Source organism: Lycorma delicatula, chromosome 4, assembly GCF_047948215.1.
Source record: "Lycorma delicatula isolate Av1 chromosome 4, ASM4794821v1, whole genome shotgun sequence".
NCBI lineage: Eukaryota > Metazoa > Arthropoda > Insecta > Hemiptera > Fulgoridae > Lycorma > Lycorma delicatula.
In genome coordinates, this window is record NC_134458.1 from 104658075 (window position 1) to 104685646 (window position 27572).

The 27572-nt window shown below is 28.1% G+C and overlaps 1 protein-coding gene across 2 annotated transcripts in view; it reads left to right on the forward strand.

Annotated features, from left to right (window-relative positions):
- Positions 1-27572, forward strand: part of LOC142323723 (matrix metalloproteinase-2-like) — a 691023-nt gene that overhangs the window by 661833 nt on the left and 1618 nt on the right. For both annotated transcript variants that reach the window (XM_075363878.1, XM_075363879.1), the window contains exons 4-9: positions 8542-8688; positions 9962-10104; positions 18513-18677; positions 23342-23637; positions 26129-26270; positions 26928-27191. In XM_075363878.1, coding sequence (XP_075219993.1) covers positions 8542-8688; positions 9962-10104; positions 18513-18677; positions 23342-23637; positions 26129-26270; positions 26928-27191 — 1157 coding nt within the window. The remainder of the gene's footprint in view (positions 1-8541; positions 8689-9961; positions 10105-18512; positions 18678-23341; positions 23638-26128; positions 26271-26927; positions 27192-27572) is intronic.

Here is a 27572-nt window from a genome sequence, read left to right on the forward strand (position 1 = left end):
ATGAGAATAATATTTTTGAAAATGAACCCGAGACAAATAAACGTAGATAAGTTTTTTAGTCGGATTCATAATTCAAAGAATCAATTAAGTTCGCATAAAAAAATAATTTTTCGAATATTTAACAGTTTTATGGGTGTATTTATTAGTGGTTAGCGAGCACATATGGTACTTCAACAATAACAGGTACCCGATAAAAAGAAAACTGAGGTAATAAATTTTAACAGTGGAAAAAATCCAGATAAATAAAATTCTGTTGTTTTATTGGATATTACAATAATATACCATTATCCTATACGTTGAGATCGCTTGCTTTTAATAGAGTAAACCACCAGTCTTGTTTCTTAAGTTCTACTGGATAAAAATAACCTCAAATATATTACGAAACGTTCGTAATGTTTGTATTTCATTTTAATAGCCTGAGTCGTTAAACTTATCCATAATTATCCACTGAAACAGTTTCTAGGAAGCTGGAAAGTAATCAACTACTAGCTTTTCAAAACGTTTAAGAAAGTAATTATGAAAATTAAAAATAAAATTTAAAAGGATCTATAATTAAAATTAAATAAAAAATTATGAAACATTTAACATCAGAAAGAGAATGAAATTTGTCTACAAATTTTGTTAAAATCTTGGAAAAAAGTTTTTAAAACTTGAATACGATGTAGAAACCCATAATGCAAATTTCAACAGGAATCAAGCCGATGAAAATCTTCTGAACAATGCCAGACCACTCAGATAAACAAGCCTCCGGGGACCACCATCAGGTATTGTTTATGAATGTGATGAAATTACAATTTTGTAGCGTGTGAAATGCCATCCCTGACCGGGATTCGATCCCGAGACCTCCAGACGAAAGGCCGAGACGCTACCACTTGCGCCACGGAGGCCGGTAGGTATAATATAAATTAGCGTTTAAATAAAAGGTACAAATAATATTTCTTTCGCTTAATCTTAACAATACGATAAGGAATGTGTTTTCCTGCAACTCAGCATACGAAAAATGTGCCTTGTTTTGTTGCAAATCTAATGAAATTACCGACCCTGTTAAAAGATCATCCCAACAATTATTTAAAATGAAATTAAATCTTTTTATGTAAAATAGAAACAAAATTATCCTGTCGATGAGTTTTTAAAATAATAAGAAAAATAAAACTTGAAATTATTTCATCTATACTTGTAAATATGAACTCAAATAATTTTCATTAACGCCATATGAATTTTTATATTTATTATATTTTTATAACAGTTATTTTGTTTATTTAATATTTTTAAATATTTCACGTATTTATTATTCTATATTATTTATTAGTATAGACTTAATAATAATTTATTTTTGTTTTTTTTTTAAAAAGCTTTTTTTTAACTCGCTTTAGGAATAATCAAATCTTGCAACTGCTATATCTTTTGATCTATCGTATGAAAATCAATGAAATTTGGTACACGTATGTAACTTCGATGACAATACAGCACTACGGTGTCGGAATTTGATATGACCCACCCCTACGCGTTACTCCTACGCTAAATTCAAGCATTTAGTTGAAAATTTTCATTTCTCATGAACTATCGTATGAAAATGATTGAAATTTGGTACACGTATGTAACTTCGATGTGTAAAAATAAATATTTTTACTTTATTTTTAGTCTTAAAAAAAAAATACAAAAAAAAATTACAAAAATATATTTGATTACATGTAAAAAATTATTTAAAAAAAAGCTTTTATTTAACTAATATTAATATTAACATTAATAAAAAAATGAAACAAATTAGAAAAACCTACTAAAAAGTAAAAAATAAATTATATAAATATCTAATAAATAACCAATAAATAAATGTAATAATTATTAAATTTTAAAATTAAAAGTAATGAAAATATTTAGTTAAATAAAAGCGTGGCGCAGGTTTTATAACAATGGTTTTGAATTAGACATTTGCTGTATTTTAAAATATATTTTTTGTTTAATGAGGTTGTTTAGTATATGTGTATACTTTATTTATCTGTAATAAAATAACTCAAGTTTTAATTCTTTGATGGTTCAAATTTGCACCGAGATGAGCTTTAAGGGTTAATAAGATTAAAAATAAAAATTAAATTTAGAAATCTTGTACAAAGTTATTACATTCTGACGGTAATCTGAAAAATGATTAATTATTATCATTATAATTGTAATCGTAATTATGAATTCATTAAATAAAAATTCATAATTAATTAAAATGAAACTTTTAACGGAAAGAGTGCGTTCAATTTGGCTTAGATTACAAGCAGAATTCGAAGATGAACTTCAACTATGTGAGAACACGTACAAAGAAAGCGAGTGGGTGCATTTTCCCAGATTGTTACTTGTAGCTAGTCAGTCCCAACTGGAGAGGTTCCAGCAGACCTTTCCGCCTCCTCGTGTCGTTATTGAAAATTAAAATGAAGATTAATTGTTGTAAAAATAAATGTGGTGTTGTTTTAAATAAATTATAAAACTGCGCCACGCTTTTATTTAACTAAATATTTTCATTACTTTTAATTTTAAAATGTAATAATTATTACATTTATTTATTGGTTATTTATTAGATATTTATATAATTTATTTTTTACTTTTTAGAGGGTTTTTCTAATTTGTTTCCTTTTTTTATTAATATTAATATTAATATTAGTTAAATAAAAGCTTTTTTAAAAAATAATTTTTTATATGTAATCAAATATATTTTTGTATTTATATATATATATATATATATATATGAGTATAAGTAATTAATTATGTATTGCATATCGTTGTTGAGGAAAGACATCCACCCATGATATATCTAGCCAAAGGTTGGTTCAGTTCCTTTTTTCCCCGTGGTGTACCATATCTATCCATTTGTAACTTGATCTATATATTATTATACACCGATCAGAATAAAATATTGAATTTTTTTCCAGGCGCCCTCATGGCGTCAATTATATATACGCGTACCTAATTATGTACTGTTTTTTTTTTAATTAATTTTTTTATAAAATTTTGTGCGAATAGTTTGGTTGTAAAATATAATTTAAAAACGTTTATAGAAGTTGTTTTTAAAAAGAATAATAATAAAATTTATAATTGTATAATAAAAGATATCGTAGTTTTATATTAATAAATTCGTATATGCGGTAGCCGTTTTACTGACGGGAAGTTAAATGAGAAATTATGACTGGTAGATGTGAACGTATACTGGTGCGTAAGAACGATTGTTGTTAACCATCAGTAGGTCATTTCATCAACCGCTTTGGTATGTGAACGTTATATGTGTGTATATTTTAGTTCAGTAGTAGTTAATATCATGTCAAAAGATGTAAGGCAGATGTGTTGATAGAGGCCCGCATACATCATGGTTGCGGTGATCAGTTGATACGGACGAAATAGTTTCGTATATGCAATACATCTATAGTACGAGTTATAGTGTAGGAGCAAGCAAGCTGGCTTATAGCAAGGGTGTGGTGCACCCTCTTTACTCCCCCTCTTATGCTTTCCTATCCTGTTAACAGCATAAACTAACTCCATCCACACTCATCCATATAACTTTCCATTACAATAATGAAAGACAAAAGAACTGGGCGTGGAACACGTTCACTCACTCATTCGATTGCAGCTCGCTAACACATCAATGGTTTTTATTATTTATTATTATTTTGGTAGACGTAATCCTTACATTATTTACAAAAGTACGATGACACTAAATTTTATTGTTAAGATAAAATGAATAAACATAATATTAAAAAAAATTACAATAAATTCAATAACACCCATTTTTAACACTAGAAGTAATTGTGATTCCATATTAATCAGCTCATAAGATATCAGTTTAAATATCCGCAACTTTTGTTATTATTGCTCAAGAAGTCAATGAAGGATATAAAAAATTACTTTGATTTACACGAAGAAAAGTAATGTGATAAATGTAAAACTCCAGAAGTAACTGAATTCAGTTCTATAGGAAGTACAATTACACTTGTATGTATGTATGTATGTGTATATATATATATATATATATATATATATATATATATATATATATATATATATATATATATATATATATATAAAATTATCATAGTTTTTTCAATGTATTATTGATGCCCTCCTTTTATATTCATTATTTAGAATTTGGAATGGGAGGTATAAATCATACAGATCCCATTGTCCTTAATATTAATCTGATGGTTATCTTACCAGAAACTGTAGGTAACCATCAATGGGATTAGATATACAAAAAAAGAAGATTAAAGTAAGTGATGATGTATCTTGGGGAAAGGACCATGAAACATACCAAAAAAAAAACTTGTTCCAAAGGAATGCTTCAGATCCCTTTATCCAGAGGGCATCTACCTAACCAAAATTCTTAGGCAATCAGATACATTTACCCAGCAATAAAAACATCAATCAATAATTCTGTGCTGCAATCTCAAACATATTTTGCTAATAGCTGTTCTATGAGAATTGATATTCCAAACAAGCCTTGAAATTCATTACAGAAAATTTTTTCTGATCCATACAATTATATAGCCTGCGGTATTATACTGAACTACAGATCATTCAACCAGAACCAACTAGAATCTATTGTTATATATTTCCAAATTAAATTTCTTTCCAACTAAAAACGTAAAATATTCAATAAAACAAAATTGAGATCAGTCAATAAATTCTACATTGATTCCATATGAAATAAATGATTGAAAATGTATCAGTTCTAATCCTTCACTGAAAAATGATTATATATAAGAGTACAATATATAAATCCTGTATTAAAGAAATAAATTAATAAAGATTATTTTAAGAAGCTTGCTTCTTCTTACAGAATATAAATATTATGATGAGTTAACAAAATTATGAATTTTATATTTTAAAAGTTTGATGGTGAAATTATGACGGTTTAAAAACATAAATAAAACTAATTTAAATATGCATTAAAGAAAAAAAATAATTACAATAAAAATATAATTTTGATAAATTTATTTAATGTTTTTTATTACCCCCTTTTATTTAGAAAAACAACTTTAAATTGAATACCTTTATACAGGACTGTTTAATTTTTACATTTTCCTTTCAAATCATTCTAATTACATAGTTGGAATTTCAATTCTTCTCGATGAGATCTTGGTTGCTTTATTCAAACTCAATTTGCCAGATGATATTTACTCTTGTTGGTATTGGAAACTGATACCCTGAAAAAAATATGATAGAATGTCACCTATTATTTAAAGAACTCACTCTATGTATAAAACTACATCTGATTATTTTAGTATTGTTTTATTGTGATTATGTATTGATAGTAATAATTAATTTGTCATTGTAATATGATGAATAAACGCAATTGGTAAAACTGCAGCAAATTAGATGGGGAAAAAATATTGATCTTCATTACACAATTATTGTCATGTTTCAATGGGTTTGTTAAGCAGTATGAGAAAACATGGGGTAACTCTTTTAAAAAAGTACTGACAGGTATTTGCGATTCTTTAAAATTAATAAAAATTATACGCTATTCGTGTCTTTTTTAAGTTATCTGCTAAAAACTATACTAAAGAATTGTATACAATAAGTGGCAAGAACTAATGGCCACCCTGTTATGCTTATAGACCAATAGTTACATGAAATATAAAGCAAAATCGTAAATATACACAGACATAAAACATATATGTTAACATTAATCAACCGACATTCATAAAAAAAATTACCAATAATTTCAGGAAATAAGGTTTCTGTATTGATTTTAAAATTACAAACAAAATATACATGATCATGCAGCAACCTTATACAACAGAGTTGTACGCTAATTAAACTGAAACTGTACTAAATATTACATCATACAGAGGCAGGGTAGGGTGCATGTTCACATATGATATGTGCTGCTCATCCTTGTAAACAAACTATTGCCTGATGGTTGTATTCATATTAAATGGGTGACATGTAGGATGATGAGGCGTACATTTGACGACCTTCGTTTCCATCGCTGGAGTCCGGGCCATAGGACCTCGTCTTGTATTGGCCTGGAGAGGAGTGCCCACTGTTTCGTCTGTGGTGAGATCGGCCACCTGCAGAAGGACTGTAAGTGGGAGGCTCGGTGTCCTTCTTGCAGGACGCATGGGCATGCACCCGGGGGTCAGGACTGTAAGGAAATATACCTGTGCAATAAATAAGAGGTGCCTATCCAGCAAGACGTGGTGCTTGCAAGCGACAGCCCTGTCCAGGAGCAGTGGGAGGCCTCAGTGTCCCACCATCAATGATCGGGCGGGGACTCCTTTCCAGCACCACTGCGGGTAATGTAAGACCACAGTCCAAGCGAGGGATCCTTTTGGGGGTTCCTCATTAGAGGCGACGCGTAAAGACCGGAGTCCTGGAGGGGGGGATTCTTTTGGGGTCCCCCTCATTAGAGGCACGGCATGTAATTAAAGACAAAGACTCGACTACCTGGTTGGGACTTGTACCTGCCAGGGAGTTTAGGCAATGGCACCCCCTGGAACTGAGTTTATGGTTAATTGCAGGTCCAGATCGTAAATAGATGTTAAAAAAAAATGAACACATGACGCCAACAAAGGAATAAATATTAATTACAATAAAAGCATAATTCCATACATTCTGACTAGTAGACTGGTAGATAAGGTAAAGATGATAGATGAGGTCAACAATATGAGTATAGAATTTAGAAATAAATCATTAAAAATGAGGGGTACAGTTCTAAAGAGTATTATATTTTTTTCAATGGATGCAGCCATCATAGTTCCATAGATAGCACATTTTTTCATAACTAATTTATATCAACCCGCTGGGTTGGTCTATTGGTAAAATCGTTGCAATTTAGCTGTTTAACAATTAATTTTCAAAGCTGTAGTTTCTGAGGTTGAAATCCTAGTACAGGTAACTTACTTTTATATGGATTTGAATATTAGACAGTAGATACAGTGTAGTTTTCCGTTTGTGGTTCAGTTAATTACATATCTCAGAAATGGCTGGCCTGAGTCTGTACAAGTTGTCCAAATGACATCTCATTTAACAGTCATACATACCATCCTTATCTCATTGGGCCAAGGGATTGCAGTAGGAAAATGCTGTTACATGATTGCTTTTACTGATAAAAAGAAACTAGACTTGAAACATATTGTGCGATTTTTTAATTTATTTATAACAAGCTATTTTTTTTTTTACATAAGTTATTGATCCACAACGAATAAAAAGAACAAGTTGGCAGGTATTTTGGTCAGTTTGGGATCACAGGCTGTGATTTAAGACTTACTTATAGCAAGCTAATAACTTTTTTAACAAACAATTGACCTAAAATAATACATAAAAATGCTCGAGACATTTTGGTTGGTTCTACACTACAGGCAGCATCCTGATCCAGTAACGTTTTTGAGGTCAGTTAATAAATAGTCAGTCATCTACCAAAATTAGTTTTTATTGTTTTGCAAGACTGTTTAATACAATTATATTTATGACTGATAAAAATCATGGGTAGTAAGCACTTACAGATGAAAGTAAAAGTTTTTTTGAGATGCACTACTAGAGAACTCTTGTTTGTTTTATGTATTATTTTTGTTAAATTATTTAAGTAGTTTTTAAATGTTTTTATTATTTTTGAATCTAATTCAAAAATTACAAAGTTATTTATTTTGACATTGAAATGAAGATATTGCAGTGGTGCTGCCAACCTCTATTCTGGATCATTGCGGCGAGATGGGATTTTCATTGTGAAGGACACTCTGCCAATGAAACCTATAGTGTAAATAAATAAACTGAAATGTAACATAGACTTTGTTACATGTGCGAAAAATGTTATCCTGTGCTATTAATCTGTACTTATTATTATTATTATTTACTACTCAAAATTTACCCATATGAAAGCTAGTAGCTATGTTCCAAGAACTGGTTCTGAATGTTAAATTATTACTCGATTTTCACTTCCTTATATGCAGCCAGTTACTGACTGCTAACATACAGTGAAGTAAGTCTAAACAGGTGATGCTGTACTATGAACCTAGACCAACCAAAATGCCTATTTATTGTTTTTAAGTGTTTATTTCATGCCAATTGTTATTTTTAAAAAAATGATATTAGCTTGCTGTAAGTAAGTTTAAAATCATATAAACCGTTTTGGGACCAAGATGTTTACATGCGATCCCAAACTGACCAAAGTGTCTGCTGATAGGTTCTTTTTGTTAGTTATGGGTAAATAGTTTATGTGAAAAATAAAAATCTTTATTATAGATTAATAAAAAAAATAAATAAAATGTTTCAAGTTTATCAAATATTATTATTAAAGTAATTGTTAACAGTAATTTCCTACTAACCTTTTCTGTTTGCCATTAACTAAAATGAAGATTTAACTCGCATCCAGCACAATGTAAATTGGTCATGAAAAATGCACTAACTCAAGGACTATTAATGAAAATATATTTTATTACCAAAACCACATATTTTCATTTTCTAAAATTATTGTCTGAGTAATGATAGAAGCAATTTTTTTTATTTTATTAAAATTGCAGAAATACACAACAATATAAAATTTTGATTTCTTTTTTGTTGTTTCAGTTTGCAGTCACGACGTTTATTATCATTAGACCATGGCAGAGTACGTAAAGAATTATACAGAGCACTTAATGTATGGTCAAAACATTCCCTCCTTAATTTTCAAGAAGTTAACAGTCCAAATGCGGATATCTTGATTTACTTTGAAAGGTAAGATGCAAAATATTTTTATGCATGAAAATTCTGTACATATTCTTTAAATAGGATAATTTTTACTTTTTTTTTACAGAACGTTACACAATTATGTATAAAATCTAATTAAATCCTTTTTTTTTTTTTAATGAAATATTTCAAAACAATAAATGGTGATATACATAAAGCCACATATATAACACATTTCTATAACTGTTACATATAACAGATTAACTATATCCTCAGATTTTAAACTGTTTTCTATAAAACCCATTTTTATTTTTTCCTGCATATTCCAAAACAGTGCAAAGAAATAATAGAAATATTACAGAAATATAAAAGTATTAAATAAGCTAAACATAATTGGTGGAAAATATGCATTAAAAAAATATGTACAACAATTTATTACTCTTAAAGTATATTAAGTAGATATTTTTTTATTAATGTACTATATTTTCAAATTTATTATAATTTCACTACTTACCAATTAATTCATAGCGGTAATAACTGATAATCTTCATATGTAAAATTTAAAGCCAATTGAAAAACTGACTGCAAGACTGGTATGGAAGGATAGACAGTATGAATTAAATAAAGAGTTTAAAAAACATGTTAAAAATTTTTTAACATTTCCAAACCTATTTATAAATACCCAGTTCCTTATAAAATTCAACAAAATGCAATAAATACATCATCATTTCTTGTGAGTTCAGCATCTGAGTATATATATATATAATATTATGGACAGTGTTATGCATATCACGCATAAATTGTTTAAAATATGTATAACAATTTATTATTTGATCAGTATGACAGAGTAGACTCTAAAATTTCTAAAAGTAAAACTCATAAGACTTTATAGAAATTACACTGACTGGTCAGTCCACATTATGATGAAAAAATAAATAACAAGAAACTAACAGAAAAAATCTCCACATTATGATGAAAAAATAAATAACAAGAAATTAACAGAAAAAATCAATCACAGCAGCTTAGTTTGAAAAGTGTTTTTAACTACTTCTGGGTACAATTTAAAAAAAAAAATGTTTCTTTTAGAACACGATCATATATTACTTAACAGGAATCACAATCATAAAGATTAATAGAAAAAAAAATACTTGTAGAACCAAGCCAAAGTATGAGTGCATCATATCATATTAAAACATGTACATCACCATCATCATCCAAAAAATTAGTAAATTTAATAATCGATGAAAATGTAATAAAAATTAAGTTAATTTATAGAAAAAAAATATTTTTTTAATTATTTCTTTTTAAATATGTTTGTTAGAGGTAACCATAATGATGGATATCCATTTGATGGTAAAGGGAAGATATTAGCACATGCATTTTTTCCTGGTTCAGGCCGAGGAGGAGATGCCCACTTTGATGAAGATGAAATATGGCAATTAGAAGGAGATAGTAATGATGTAGGCAAGTATAAAAATCTATATTAATAAGTTTTACTTGAAATATAAAATAAATTAATTTATCAGTAGTTTGAAATAGTTCAATTAAAAATTAATTGATTTTTAGAGAAATGAAATTATAAGCCTAATATACTAATATTTTAATTTTTATTTATTAAAAGAAATGTTTTTTATTGTATGAAAATATTTAATATCTTATTACACATAAAAAAAGGAAAATTCAACTGATTCTTTTTATTTATTTTATTTCCTTATTACATAACCATATACACACATAAATATTCATAATGATAAAAGACTGCTAATTTTTTTTTTAATACAATAAAGTTTAATATCAAAAACAACTAAGAAGATTAAACAGTTAATAAATATTATTTAAAAGTTCTCTGACCCTTCATAATGTTATCAGTGAAAAGAAAAAACTGCAGTAACTGCATGACTTGGAAAGCAATGCCCTACAGTAGTCACTCACTTTAGTCCCAACAATTTCACTCCTGGTTCAGAAGTTTTTAATCAACAATTAAATTCATCAGGCCCTCCGATCACTTTACTCATCAGATTCCTTGAACTAAACATATCTCTAATCACCACACCTTAGAGATGAGAAGGCAACATAAAATGCAGTAACAATTGAAGCCATTTTGAAACAAGACTTCTAAAATTTACTGCACAAAAGGAAAAATATTGGGCTAAATCTACTGAGTAACAAGAATTAAATTTTAAAGAAAACGGATTAACAACCAAACATATTGAATATTTTTGTTTTAAAGCCCATGTAATGGAACTTTTTGAATAAACCTTACAAATTATTTCATTACAAAAAAATTTTTCTTTACTATTTGTTGTTTCATATTATCTATTCAATTTTTTTATGTTATGCTTTATTTTAAATTATCTGATATAAGAGACATCAATCACAAATGGTTTATCTTAGAATAATAATAATGTAAAAGTGCCAGTAAAAGAAATAATACTACAAACATGCCAGTGAGTTTGGCATGATGATGAACAGTACATTCATTCAGCTCTAAAAAAAAAATCCATAGGAAACACATTTTTATCCTAGTTTTCTTCTGTAAGCTTGCCATATGGTGCTTTTATTATAATTATGGCTGGCTATACCACTTTGGGAATTACTTAAGTCTCATATCATGTTGCTTGCAAAAGTATGTTATCTAACAAACAGGGGTAATAATACTCTTATATCATAATTTTTCATTATAAAACTACGAAAATTATTTCTTTTATGATAATTATTCTGTATTTGCAAATAATGAAGATTAATAATATTGTTACAAACAAAAAATGCGTGGATAGTTACAGAATAATGTTTTATGAGATGTATCAGTGCAAAAAATTGTATTACATTGCTAAGTTTATTTGAATTTTTTAGATTTTACTTCAAAATTGGAAATCTCATTAAAAAAACTGTGTTTAATACCAATTGTGTTTAATAATATATTGTTACAATACTTCTGAAACATGATTCAAATCTCAATAAGCATATTGTTATTTTCTGATACAGTTATGTTACCAGTATCCTGTATACATTAAGGTTTTTTGACGCATTATATCAGGAGTGCTGCTTAACTTGAGCTTATACAAGACCGACTGCTTAAATTGAATTCTTCGCAATCTTTATAAATATATATATATATATATTTGTTTTTTCTTCCCTTTTTTCAATTTCACAGTTATATTATACATAGTGTGGTTGTTATTTATCTATCTCTACTTCTTCATGGTCTGTGTTGCATTATCTTCTGACTTAATTTGTAAACAAACACACCAGTTAGATTTAACGGTTATTTAGCTAAACCAAATAATCAACACATGAAATGCTTAAAACATTTAATAGACACACCAAAGGAAAGAGACAATAATTATTCTTAAAACTCATTCATCAATCATTAATCCATCTAAATCTATAATAGTAATTTATGCAAAAATAAATCACAAAATATATTATGTTTTTTTTTCTAAATAAACCATATATCCCCTGATTTTTGAGTAAAGCTTTCTGCGCGTGCGCAAGTAACATTAGATAAGTACATCCTTCTTATTTTAAGTAATTAAGATCTGATTGTATGTGAAGTAAGACGCTGTTGTTCTGAATCGAAAGTTTTCAGTTTAAATCCACAACTCCATTTATCCTGGTCCCATAATATGAGAAAAACAGTTTAAAAAGTAAAAATTAAGTACACTGGATTAAATTAATTCTTGAAAATTCGTAAAGTAAAGGCCTGAAGAGAGGGGGAAGTACATTAAATAGAATGAGGTGGACAGCAATTTATGAATATAATGCATTAACTATACGATCCAGAAACTCTAGTTTCTTGTGAAAAGAAGCAGAATAACAGTCATTTAAGTAATAAATGATGAAAGTTAATAGATGTTTGAAAATACGAGTAAATATTTTTAATTAAATTGATAGTAATTGGCTGGAACAATGTCAGTGACTCAAAATATCTTTCCTACATTCTGAATTCCATACAATTCTTTTCACAGTATAGAATGATATTATAACAGTAATATTTATATTATTAGAAATGCTAATATATTGCATAATACATTGTTAAACAAATTAATAACACTGATAAACAAAAAAGATTTTTTAATGTTTCTCTAAGTGTGATACCAATTCTTTTATTGCTTTTTTGCATACATTACAGATCTGTAAATACAATTTTTCTATCACCCTTAGTTTTAAATAAATTACGCTTCAAATAAAATTAAGGGAAAATATAGCTTAAAATCTGTAAAATTTATAATTTTGCATGGCCATACCTGTGTTAGAATGATTTCGCTGATACTTTTCTTTTATAAATAGCATCAGGCACATCCCGAATTAATGTCTTACAGTATTCGGCTAGCATGTTAGTATTCCATTTCCCTTTATAGCAGCTTTCCATCACCGAAATGTCTTGGTGGAACGTTCACCATGTTCGTCACTTATGTCTCAGAGGTTTTCCAGGAAAAAATCCAGATGTGAGTGGAGGAAATGTATTTTCAAACATGTATTACATCCCATAGCTCTGTATGAAGTAAGAAGTTGATTAAAAATATTATGGTAATTGTCAGAATTTTGTTTGATGAGAAAGTTTTTGCAAACGTCTTTAAATGAAGTCCAAGCTGCACTTTCTACATTATTTAAAATTGAGTTATATACATCATCTTTGACCAGCTCTCTTATTTGAGGACCAACAAATATTGCTTCTTCAATTTTTCCTTCACTTACATTTGGAAATTTCTGCCTGATGTACAAAAATCCAGGACTATCCTTCTTCATTACTTTTACACAATTTTTCATTAGTGCTAGCTTGATTTGGAGAGGGAGTAAAAATATTTTTTTGGGTTCAACTAAGGGCTCGTGAATAATATTTTTCCCATTTGAGTTAAGTTGTCTCATTTCTGCCACTCATTGGTAACATAATGTTTATCCCTAGCTCGGCTGTCCCATTTGCAAAGGAAACACTTGTACTAAGTATAGCCTAACTGCATGCCTAACAAAATAGCTATAACTTTCAAATCACCAGATGTGTTCCAGCTATGTTTTTTATAATTAATTTTTCAAGAACGTCTTTCATCACATTGTATGTATCTTTCAAATTAATATCATAAGCGATTGGTATCGAAGGATATTTGTTACTGTTGTGTAGTAGAACCACCTTTAAACTATACTTGGACAAATCTATGAAAAGACACCAGTCTTCAGGTTTATGAACTTGTCCTAAGTGCAACAGAAGCTAATAATTGTGCAATAAACCAAATTATTTTCATCAATAAAGCATTGAGAAAGTTCTTTTGAAAGCCAAAAATTTTTGTAATTTTTTTAAAGTAAATTCCAACCTTGCAGTCTTGATCCTAACAGTTCGGCTTGATTTTTTGATAAATTGAAATTCCTAACCATCATTTAATTCCCTTTGTGATATAAGATATGGCTTATTGGAAGACAATTCAAAATCAAAATCATTGTTGTCTTCTTCAGTATTCCCTGATTGTTCATCGCTGTTTTCAAAACATATATTCACAGGTGGCTCAGGAACTAGAATAATTTCACTGTGAAGTGAAATCTACCTGATGGCAGACTGCAGTGAAGGATATTTTACAGTATGTTTAAATTTTTTAGAATTTCCAGACACACTTGTTAAATGAAAGTAACAACCAGTTACATGATCCTTTGGTTCACGCCAAGCCATATGTACACCAAATGCCTTCCGTGTACATTTCAGCCATCCTCTTAAATATCCAGAACAATTAATGCATACAATATGAAGAGTCCACGTCTTATCCTGATCACCAATTTTACACTGAAAGTACAAATTATATGCTTTTTTAATTAAAGGTGTAATGTTTTTTTCTATTTGATTTTATGGTAAACTCACCACAAACATAACAAAAGGCATCCACATCATTTACACAATTTCGAGACATTATAACACTGCACTGTTAACAAACTACTTAAGACAGTAATAAGACTTAACAAAATTAATTCATTCCTAAATTCAGTGCTTAGTACAAAAAACACAGCTGTGTTTTCAGCTACATGTTTTGACCTGCACAGATATGATTAATCTTGTCCATGAAGGCTCACTCTTCCATATTAGATATGATGTCATAATATGTGACTATGATATTATTTAATTATTTGTCTAGTATTGTTTATCTGTAACTTACAAATTATGTTAACAAAGTTAAAAATAGAGGATTTTTTAAATTTTTTAATTAGAATTAAAATTTTTTCAAAAATGGTGGGTGATAAAAAGATTCTGAGTTCATATTTGTTTTCAGCATCAAAAAATAAATTAAAATCATGTATCGCATGTTAGGAAACAAAAATTATGTTTATCAGTGTAATATACAATGTAAAGAATTTTTTTTCATAGAGAATTCAGGATAAAAAGAAATAGCATGTATAAATACTTTAGAGTAAGGTTGTGAAAATTTGATGTGGAATTTTTTTAGAGTGGAAAATAATACCATGACTTGAATTTGGAACCATCAAAATGAAATTTTTACGTGCTATCACTCCCTGATGGAGGTCAATGAACCAACAGAATATATGTGTTATTATTGAATAACACAAAGAATTATTGTTTTATTACTGTTGCGGTGCTTCTATTTTAGGCTTTTTGTAATGTAATATGTAGCATTTTTGTTAATTTGATAATTAGAACTTTTAGTTTAACTTAAATGATTTACAGAAACCAAATAATTAAATGTTGCTTTAAAAATCTCCATTTTATTTTTATTTTATGCCTTTCAATTCTGTGATGAAAGCATTTCTCTGTAACAGCACCATTTACTGATTCACTAGAAAAGGTAAACTCCTGTGGTTATCAAATCAGGTCTGAGAAACTGAGAGAAGTGATCTTAACATCATCCATACAGCTTTGCTCTACCCAAACTTGACGATTTTAAATTAAAAACAAAAAAAAAAATTCTCAGCCACAATTGCAATATGTGATCTAATCTTTTAATGTTAGTGTTCACAACAACAATAGACATTCAATTATAAAACAAGTATAATTAAATTAAACATAACAGAATAATATAGGTAAAATAAATAGGAATTACAATAAATAATGAGACACTAAAGGAAGTGTAATGTTACTGGATTTCCTTTTTCTGACACGATTATGCTTATGCTGAATTTATGAATTTATTTTAATTCTGGTGTAGTAACATTACAAAAACAATAAACATTACATAAGAATAAAACTTGCCACACGTGATTAATTTAAAACCATTACAAATTCTGTCAAACAATTTTAACTGAAATTACCATATATTATATGAGTATTCATATATTTATATAAGATTAAAATGGCAACCGTCCAACAATAAAAATTACTTGGTTTTGGTTTGAAAATGTAAACAAACATGTATAGAACTAAGCTATTAAATACACAAATTTTAGAAATTACTTGAACTGAACTGTATTTATTATTCCTAAATGCATTTTGTTTCTGGCAATGCATAAAATGTAATAAATATTTGTTCGCACACAAACATGAATTTATACATACTGTGAGTGTGCAGACTGATTCTGCCATAATCACATGTGAACAGTTTTTGTTAAAATCTGTGATGAAATTTAAATTAAATAACATTTGTAAGATCAGCCGAGTTTTTATTTTTTTAAGGGTAACTCTCCATAAAAATTTCAGCTAATATTATTATTCATAGATGCAGTAAATGTTTCTTCATTGACTCTTAAACAAGGAGTGGTCTGAACTCAATAAAATACACACACACACACACACACATCTGGATCTACCATCTGACTACCATCTGGATCCAGATAAATCATGATATTTTACAAGGTCATTTACTTCTCTCCACTCATGTTTGATGATCAGAGGATAGAAGTCTCTGATTAAAATATTCAAAAATAAAATAAACTGAGCAGGGAATTAACAAAAAATCCATCTACGGGTAAACCTTACAACAATTTTGTAAGGAAATTTAATTTTAGTAAATTTTGTCTAGGAATGTAATCAAAGACTAACCATTTGTGATGAAAAAAAGAATAAACAATATATCTCTGATAAAAGCTTTCTTATGTAAAAGTAGCTAGAAAGCCTCATGATTACTAAATTGTATTTTTAATTTCTTTTCCTTCTTTTTAACAGTATTCCTCACAGTAATTAAAGTGTTTAACGGTTCCTTAAATAAATAATTCAATATTCTGTGACTTTATTCTCCCAAAGGCTAATATTTGCTGATTAAGTTATGTAATTTATATCATTACAATTTATCGTTTTGCTTTTTCATATATTAATCATGAAATATTCTTTTAAAGAATCTTTGATGATTAATTTTAATTTATTTTATGTTATTAAAAAAAAATAAAAAAGTATTCTACTGATTATTTTGAACAAATATTTTTTTTTATTACTGCATATTATTGTTTCAGAACCTATTATTCAGACATATTAGAAATTATCTTTTCAAGAATGTTTAACCGATACCGCGTTTTCTCTAACAGTTCAGTTTTTAAAACAATCAGAACATCTACCCAGAATATTGATTTTTAATATCAATGTATATGGTCTGACAACTCTGAACTAGCACAAATTGTTTGGTACATATGGTATAGTGTCAAGCTGCTAATGGATTAGTATGTAAACTGGCTTCTAAAGCCACTGGTCTAAGGTTCAATTCTGGACTAGAATCTTATAACCTAGTATTTCATTTATCTCATTTCAATATATATATAAATTATGTTTAAAGTAGTAAATGAAAAAAGGTAACTATTCTGTTTCCTTTTGAAAAACTACCAAACAATTAATCTAAAAAAAAAAACACTTTTGATCCATGAAAAATAGTTAAGACATTAAAAAAGCACTAAAAAAAGAAAGTTTCAACTCGATCACCACTATGACTCATTGCTTAAGCACATATGAAAAATATAAATACACAGTCAATATAACCTCAAACTTTTTTTCAATTGTAAATTGTGTATAACTCAAGAATGACTCAACCAATCTTCATCAAATTTTCATATGCACAACTTCCAATAGACTACTAAGCATATCTAAATTTTATTGAAATTGATCCACTACTTTTGGAGACTTTCAAGTCACAGAATTATACACATAGTGCTCTCTCTCTCTCTCCTCTATATATATATATATATATTTATTTATACAGAAACAGAAAACCCAATTTTAAGTAAACAGCCATACCTCTAAACATAAAGAGAATTCATTTTCATCCCTCCCCCCCACTCACACCATGCAACCGAAAGTAACACTGTACTTTTTTCAAAAAGTAAATAAACTACAATGCCAAATGTAGACATACATATCATTAAACATGTAATTTTCCTTCTAGAGTTGGTTAGTAAAAGCTGTGGCAAGTTTTTAAATATAGATTCTCCAGATGCATGAAACAATATGTTGCTACAGCACAGAGAACATTTTTTGATGGTAAATTAACATAGATTTTGTTTCTAAATTAAAAACTGTATCATATGAAATTTAATTTCTAAATCAAACAATGTATTCTGAAAAGGTCTCTGAGGAAATTAATGAGACACATCTGTTTCTAAAACAATAGTGTACAAAGGGTGCTAGTATACATCAACCTTTTGCTTTACCACCTTCAAAGGTAAAGCTAAAAAAAAATAAATAAATAAATAAATAATGAGCAGTAATGGCAATAAAAATAATACAGAATGAAATAATAAATTTTGCATTGATATATCTGCTACTAATTACAATCAACTACCTAATAGCTTAAGAAAAATTAATACACAATGATAAATATTTAATTAAAAAATGTTTACAAATGAAGTTATTTATCATAACAAACAATTACCATAAACAAAATTTTAGTTTTAATTTATTCATATTTGTGTAACTCTATTACTAATTACAGTAATATTAACTTAGTGAATAATTACAGATGGTAGTACAAGTCTATTTGCAGTAGCAGCACATGAATTTGGGCATTCATTAGGATTGTCACATTCGTCTGTGAAAGGAGCATTAATGTATCCTTGGTACCAAGGATTACAAGAGAATTTTGAACTGCCTGAAGATGACCGTTATGGCATACAACAATTATATGGTAAGAACATTTAATAAGTTATGTGCAAATAAAAACGTGTAAAATGTTAAAATATAATGAATAGTTTAATGTCTTCTAGCTAATATTTACTTACTTACATATGAGGTTCTAACCTGAATGGTCATTTCTTGCACTCGGTTTTTTTTTAACTCCTGTCCTCTCAACATAATCACCAAAACCTTGTATCCAATGGGTCCTAGGCTCTACCCTAATAAAAAAAAATGTAAGACAAACAGAAAATTAGTGCAAATACTACTAACACTCGATTCTTTTTTAACTGATTAGATACAAAATTATTTTAAAAAAAGTTTTGAAAATTTGTTTCTGAAGGAAAGTGGATTTTTTGATGAAGATAAATTTATAAATGCAGTTTCTTGGATCACAAGCAGGTTACCTAAATTGAAAGAGGAAGAAAATTTAATCTAGAAGATGTCATAATATTTTAGTGTCGTAGTTACAACAATTTTCTAGATTTCTTCCAAAGTTTAGTTTGAACCACAAGGTGGCTCATTTAAAAGCAGCCCACCACAATTTAATCTGTAATTTCATATTATTTGATCAGAAAGAAGAAAAATACTATATACTGAAATATTTCATTTTTCAATGTATTTTTTATTTACGAGTAGATAAATAAATAAGCTTTTTTTTTTTACAACACACGTTTTTATTGGGCTACATGAACACCAATTAATCTCTGTGCTAGATTAATTCTACTGTGATAGACAGTGAAATTTTGGAAAAATCTGTAATCTGTTTAATAAATCCTATTTCATGCTATTTAACTATCTTCGGTTTGTTGATTTTTTTTTCTGATTTGATTTAATCATCCTAGGATTGATTTACTTTTAAAAGATCTATAAGCAGCTCTTCGCTGGAACCTTTTCATTACGTAACTTTCCACCAAAATATATTTTTTTAAAGCAGTTAATGAACATAAGTCTCAAAGACAACGATTTGCTGTAAAGAATACAGTATTTTAGTAGAAAACTTATTAAAAAAATCACTTTACAGATTCTTTTATCAGAAATAAAAGATACAGTACCATAAATCAGTCACCCAGGTCGAACAATGACCTTGAATACTAGTGCTACCACATATTAAGAGGATGAAGGAAAGGAATTGAGATGGATTGCTGTTTTTTAATAAATAACCCAGTATAAGTTTTAAGTTTTGTAGGAAATTCTCTCCCCAAAGGTTAATTCCATAAAAGTTGAAAATGTTGGTGAATACATGAAAGCAGAAAAGATATGAGCCTGGAAAAAGTTTTATCTTGCTCAGTAATTTTTATAAAAATCATGTGAGATAAGTTTTAAAAAACTATCTATGGAATGCCCTGACAAAAACATCTTCAAAAATTAATTTTATTTCTGTTTAGAGTCATAGATAGCAAATGACAGCATCACTAGAAATTTATATATAAAATACCATTCCATCATTTAATTCTACAAAATAAATATCTAAAATAGTCCATTTAAAGAATTACACAATATTTTGTAATTAAGACATACATATAAGAGTATTTTGATTTACTTATAAATTTTAATCAAAGCTACAAGATAAATTGAAATAAAGAAATTATATAATAATTATTACACAACATTTATTTTACAACAATTTTTTTTAAAAATAACACTATTTCAATGTACAATCAGACACACTTTAATATTATTATACAAATAAAAACACTACAGTTCTTATTTTTTACTAGTCAATTGCATCTCTATTTCATTCTTAGTTGAATGCTCTTCCTATCTCTTGAGTCAAAGGTGGTAAGAATATTTATAAGGGTAAATGAGAAAGCAAAAAAGTAAAAAATTACAAATCTTCTGTAGCAGCTTTAAATATCCTAAAGAAGATACTAAAGTGCAGATCACTGAACAGTTCATGATGCAATAGTGTTACAACAGTGTTAATTTGTTAATCATACCACTATGTTCGATGTAAAACAGATTCAATGATCAGCTAAAAAATCTCTGCATAAGAAAATTTATTTAAGAAAAACTGAACCATTTGTCAGCTTAGATAAAAAAAATTTGCAGTGATATGATAACAATTTTCAAGATTTTCTAATTAAAACATTTCAAGTAAAATCATATAAACCATCATTAATAGGAAAATCTGAACCTATTGTAATAAATAATTATAAACACAAACTGTTTGGGGATTTTTTTCCAGTAAATGATACATAAAGAAAATAATATGAGTTCCAAATTAAACAAAAAATTAGATAGAGTTAAGTTTAATAAATAACCCCCTAAAACAAGGTGAGTATGAGTAATTTATATTCAAAATTTAAAAAAGAAGAAGAAAATTTATCAGTTGTTTAGAAATTGTATAATAATAAAATAATAAGATTAAATATAAAAAAATGTCACATGAAAAGTGTTTCACATGAAAGATAATTTAAAAGTTCAATAAATTTATTTAGAAGTACGTTATATTGCTAATAAGGAAATATATAAGAAATGTATAATCAATAATCTATTTTAGTTAAACTACAGAAACGACTGAAAATATTTAAAATAAAAGCGAAGAGGAAAACATAAAATTTCCATTAGACTTAATGCCAAGTATAATCAATTATGTCATAAATTTTAAAAGTACACAATTCAAGTTTTTTAACTGCTTTTCTTTTATGACCGAGTACTGAATAATTTCTTTTGAGTAAGTTAAATCAATTGGAATAGAAGCAGAAAGAATGAAAAATTAATGAGATCATTAATTTATTTTTTATGATTTAAATTTTCAGTTCAAAGTTTTAATTTGTTTTCTTTATTTATTAATGCATCTTTAATATTCACTAATACGTGAACACTCGCGTACAAAGAAAAACAAACAGATAAATTTATATTATTTCAACCATCTTTTATAATAGGTATAACTTAAAAAGAAACAATAAGACCAGTAATATTTAAGCTTGAATATTTTATCACTAGTATGAAAAAAGATTACATAAAAAAGTAATACAAGATAAAATATTGTCAATATAAAAATTACTATAATGTGAACAGACTTCTGTGATGATAAGCTACTTATATACATACAAACAGTATGCAGCTGCTACCCTCCCCTTTAACTGAACTGGACCTATTGTTGTTTAATTCTGTTAATTTAATAGAACCAGTTAAACATGTGGTTTCAACAATTGACATTAAAATGACACTTAAAACAGATAAAATTGACATTTAAAACAATTGACAGTAAAACACTGCTTTAAGAATTGACAATTTAATCTTTATTTTATATCTATTTACCATATGAAAAATGGGATAATAAACACTGATAATGTTTTAGATGATTAATAGAATATCTGCCACTTAAGCTGAGATATTATTTTGATGATATACTGATTAATGTAGTTAATAATTAGTTCAGGGGTACAACAGTAACTGTAACGAGTTTAACTTGCTAAGACAAAATCATAGAATAAACATTCCCGAGTGTAGATATTAATAGCATCTACTTCCTAAACTGACAGCCTGATAAAACCTTCCCTCTTTTGATCAATAATTCTACAAGGGATATGAATATCCTCTTTATAAACTTTATGCCATTTGAATGTGAAATGATCGAGAGAATCCTCGATGTAACTTTTTGTAATGACTAATTTTTTCTGAAATTAAGTGGATGAGATTTTTACAGCCAAATTCCCTTCATGAAACCACCGTCTAGAAAGAATATAGTACAAAATTTTTTAACAAGTCAAAAATCCCTTGCCTGATCAGAAATTGAACCTGAAAGACAGAGACACCACTCCAATACAAAGTAATAAAGACATGAATTTATAAGTTATTTATTCATTTATGATGGAAAAATAAGCTAACATCCACTTACAGTCAGCATATTTTTGTTTTTATGGTTAAATAAATTGTATAGCACATTAAGACTGGTTTTGAACTCAGAATCTTCCAGATAAAAGTTAGAGAGATACTACAATTCTGCCATAAAGGTTACAATAACATTTATGTAATACATTACTAAATTATTGATCATCTTCTTTTATTTTCAACTATTACTTTAGTACTGACAGAATAATTTTTTATTAAGAATAAATTTAAAATTCTGTGTATAAATTATCTCCTGAACTTTTAATTATTCATTGTGTTTCAAAATCCCAACTAATGTGCTATTCTTTCAACTTATAAACTGTCCACGGGTTGATCGTTCTCGTCCTCTTTCCTTATCCTTTACTCCTTCTTCAAATATGTGCTATGGGTGTTAGATCAACTATATCGATTTCATCTGTAGTGTTATGCTGGCTCCTTCTGGTAGGTAGGTAACCAGCAGGGCAATTACTTGTTTACTGGTACTCTGTGATCTAGTAACCCTGTTTATTCTGTATTTATGGAACTGTCCAAGGGTGCACAATACAGAAAACTAGAATATGATGAACTTTGAGGTAAAGCCAGACCTGTTCCTATTCCTAATCATTCTATCAGTAGTTTATAATATAAAAATGCTAATAGATACATTGATATTTATTTTTAAATGGTAACAGATAATTCATGTCATTACAATTAGTAATTATCTACATCATAATTATTATGTAATGTAATACTGATATTCTAACTATAGATACACAAATTAATAACATCTGTTTAGTTTATCATAGTTTTCCAATAGTCTATATTTCAATTTATATATCTTATTCTTTTTTAATGTAGGTGCCAGAACAAAACTTTGGTCAGAAATACCAAAATACTATCCTACAGATAAAGGTAGACAAGATCCTAATAAAGGCGGACGAGATCCTTATAGAGGACAATACCCAGGAAGACCGACACCAGTAAATCCACCACGGTATTACCCTACTCCTCGAACAACAACAACAACCACTACGACTACGACACCTGCTCCAAGAGTTACACCACATCCTCGTGGAGATAAACCTGATACATGTGACAGTAGTTATGATGCAATATCAGTGATACGAAGTGAAACTTTTATTTTCAAAGACAGGGTAAATATTAGATATAAATAGAAAAGAATTAAATTTTCTAATTAATAAAAAAAAAATTTTCAGTTCTGCTTATACTCAGAATACTGTAGCACATGTAGAAACAAGACATGAATATCCCAATTATATTTCACTGATGATTACAATATCATGTAAGTAAACAATCAGTTTATTTATAAGTACAGCTTGTTTATTTACCCTGGAAATTTCATAATGTAACCAGTTGAATGATAGGTATTAGTTAACCTAATAAAAATAAAACTTGAGTTTTAGCTGTTTTAATTCTGACAAAGAGAAACATGTCATTAATTTAAATACACATATAATTTGTCACAAGTTATTTATTTATTAAAATATAAATGCAGAAAAATTTTTTTTTTCTTCCTTGTATGAAGGAAATTATTGTGATTGTGAGAAATTTCGGTTTTCAGATTTCAATGGAAATATCCATTTTGACTAGTTTTGGTGTGGCATCAGTATGTACGTATGTAGGTCTCTTGCATAACTCAAAAAAGATTTGCTATATGATGTTGGAATTTTGGATTTAGGACTGTTGCAACATCTAGTTGTGCACCTCCCCTTTTGATTGCAATCGACTGAACCAAAAGTGTCTATAAAGCCCAAAATCCAAAAAAACTTTAACTTTGAACTTTTTCTTAACTGCAGTAATAAGCCCTCATTGAGAGATTTTCAGTGATATATCATAAGAGGCACTTATTTTCATTGGTTCCAGAGTTATAGCCAAATGAAATTTTAATTAATGAAATATTTGGAACTTCCAAGGGGAAGGCACACCGTTTCAAATCAGACTTCATCTCCTCTTTTTTTTTTAAATTTAAATCTATTGATTTACTAATAATTATTGATCTCCGATTGTAAAAGACATTTTACAATAAATAATAATTCAATAATACCAATAAAAAAAAAATAAAAAATATCATAATTTAATATTAATGAAATAAAATTTTATGTACTTTTCATTTAAAAAAAATGTGTGTATGTAACTTAATAGGTGTGTACAAGGAAGTTACGTGGTGTCCACATTAGATTTTTTATATATGCTCAATAACTTTAAGAAAATAGTTTGAAGAAAGGTTTCTCTGTATCAGTCATTTAAAACTTTAATGAACTTATACACCACATCTATCTTTTCTGTGCTGTCAACATATCTCTTACATCCTACTTCTTCTATTCCATATTTAACAAACTTTGTTTATTGTTTTTACTCTCTACTCTTCTTTTTAGAATCTACTAATAACTCTGAGCACCTAATATTAGGGTGTCTATTATCTTTCTTTAATAGGGTTTACTAATCTTCCTCAATTCATCTATAAAACTCTTCACTATTCTCTACTAGATTTTTTCCATTAAACTCTTGTTTTTCAATGTTGTTTCTGTTATTTATTCTTCTCACACTATCATAATATTGTAAATAATGTTATATCTGAAATGTAATGATAAGGATGAATAGTAGTTTGACAAACAAGAGTTTGTTTCCTATCTTATCTGCTGCACTGCATTTTCCTGTTGTCATTCTTGTCACTGACGGGCTTTTAATGGAGTTATCTTCTACAATAGTTCAAATGTATGAAGTTAGAAGAGAAAAAAATGTGTGCGATTGGTTTTTGCAAAATACCGGTATTTTACCAAAAAGTAAATTATGTGCAAGTAACCACAAAATGAGATTGAATATTTCAGAAGATATATTCAATCTCAATATATATCCAATGTTTTTTTACATAGCCGGCATTCATGCCGGCTATGTAAAAAACATGATTGTCAAGTAATGGTCATTCACATTTTTTGACTGCATTCTAAATATATACCTATTTAATTAAAATAAAACTAAATAGCAACATCAACTGACATTAGTGTGAGAACAACAGCATCAGTTGCTGAGGATGCTGGTCAAGACAATTAAAATTTTTAATTACAAAATTTTATTTGATTTCGTTGTTACAAAAGTTTTTATTTTAAATTAATATATTGCTGACTCTTTCTTTCTTTTCTTTCTTTTTCCTGTTTAGCCTCCGGTAACTACCGTTTAGATAATACTTCAGAGGATGAATGAGGATGATATGTATGAATGTGAATGAAGTGTAGTCTTGTACATTCTCAGTTCAACCATACCTGAGTTGTGTGGTTAATTGAAACCCAACCACCAAAGAACACCGGTATCCAGGATCTAGTATTCAAGTCCATGTAAAAATAGCTGGCTTTACTAGGACTTGAACGCTGGAACTCTCGACTTCCAAATCAGCTGATTTGGGAAGACGTGTTCACCACTAGACCAACCCGGTGGGTAATATATTGCTGACTGTCATGTATAAAAACTAACTTTTCTTTCAGATTAAATGCTAAGAGATTTTTAAAATTTATAAGAATGAAACTGGATTCTAAAATGAAAATATTCACAAGAAAATTGTCATGTGAAATTAAAATTAATGGCACTGAATTAAGAAAATCAATTAAATAAATATATGTTTTCTTTCAGTATATGTGGCGAATTGGAGATGAAGGATTATATAAAGGATACCCAGTTCTAATTCATAGACTATGGAATAAATTACCAGCAAATCTAACACATGTTGATGCTGTTTACGAAAGACTTGATAAAAAGATTGTCTTCTTTATTGGTAAGCAAATTAAAATTCAATGTTGGTCAGATCACAAATTTTGTAACTATCAGAAATTTTTATCTAGCTTAACCCTTGTAGTAAATCAATATTGTTCATCAAAAGATACCATTTTTATATTGTAGTGTACAACACTAGTATATTTACTCTTAAAAAATACATACAACTACATACAACATACAACATACTACATACAACATTTACAACTAATCCTACTTTCATGCATAATAGTATCTAATAAAAAATCCTCTTAAGTTGCAGAGATAATGATTTATATGTTGTTTTTATACGTATTTATTAAACAGAACTGGAAATGAAAGCAAGATCTCTTACAATGTGATTTTTGAACCCATTAAAAAGGAGTAAATTATGACTGATAATTATCAAGTCTTATGTAAACTGGAGGCACAATTTACTGTCATAACTGTTTTAAAATTTCTTTTTTAATATTGCCTCGGTAAATACTTCTTCACAATATTGTTAAAAAGAAACTGGTCCAATCATTTTCTTACATGAAATAAAAGATTTTACTCCAAGTATTATTAGATTATGAAGAATCTGATATTTTGCATTAGAAATTTTAGCTGGAACTTCACACCCTAATGTGTTTCTACGTAATAATTATCATTACTATAAAAGTATTGTGTTTTTTTTCAGGTCGGCAATACTATGTTTTTAACACAAATAATTTGGAACCAGGTTATCCAAGACCGCTTACTGCTCTTGGATTACCATCAACATTAGATCAAATAGATGCTGTTATGGTATGGGGCCACAATAGTAAAACATATTTCTTTGCTGGTACAGTTTATTGGAGGTATGATGAAGAAATCAAAAGAGTAGAATTAGATTATCCAAGAGATATGAGAGTATGGAAAGGTGTCGGTTATTACATCGATGCTGTTTTTCAGTGGAAAGATGGTAAAATAAACACATATTAATTATTAAAAAAATTTCTTGATAGAAAAGATTAAATAATAGATTAAGTGAAACTTCCCAAAAAATGTGAGAAAGTGATGTATGTAAAGGTCGTATAGTTAGTATTTTCAAACTCCTATAATCATATAATTATATGAATTATAAATTTATGTACAATTAACAAGTATGAACATTTAAAAAATTACAATGTTATATTCTTAATTCTGAAATAGTATACATTCAAAATCTATAGCCACCTGTAGTTGCATTTTACACAAATTGTTTTACCAAGATTTTCACAGTGTTTTATCTAAGAGAGACCATATATAGAATTTAAGGAAATAAGCTATGTAATCTATTAATATTGGCTCAACTACCTTACAA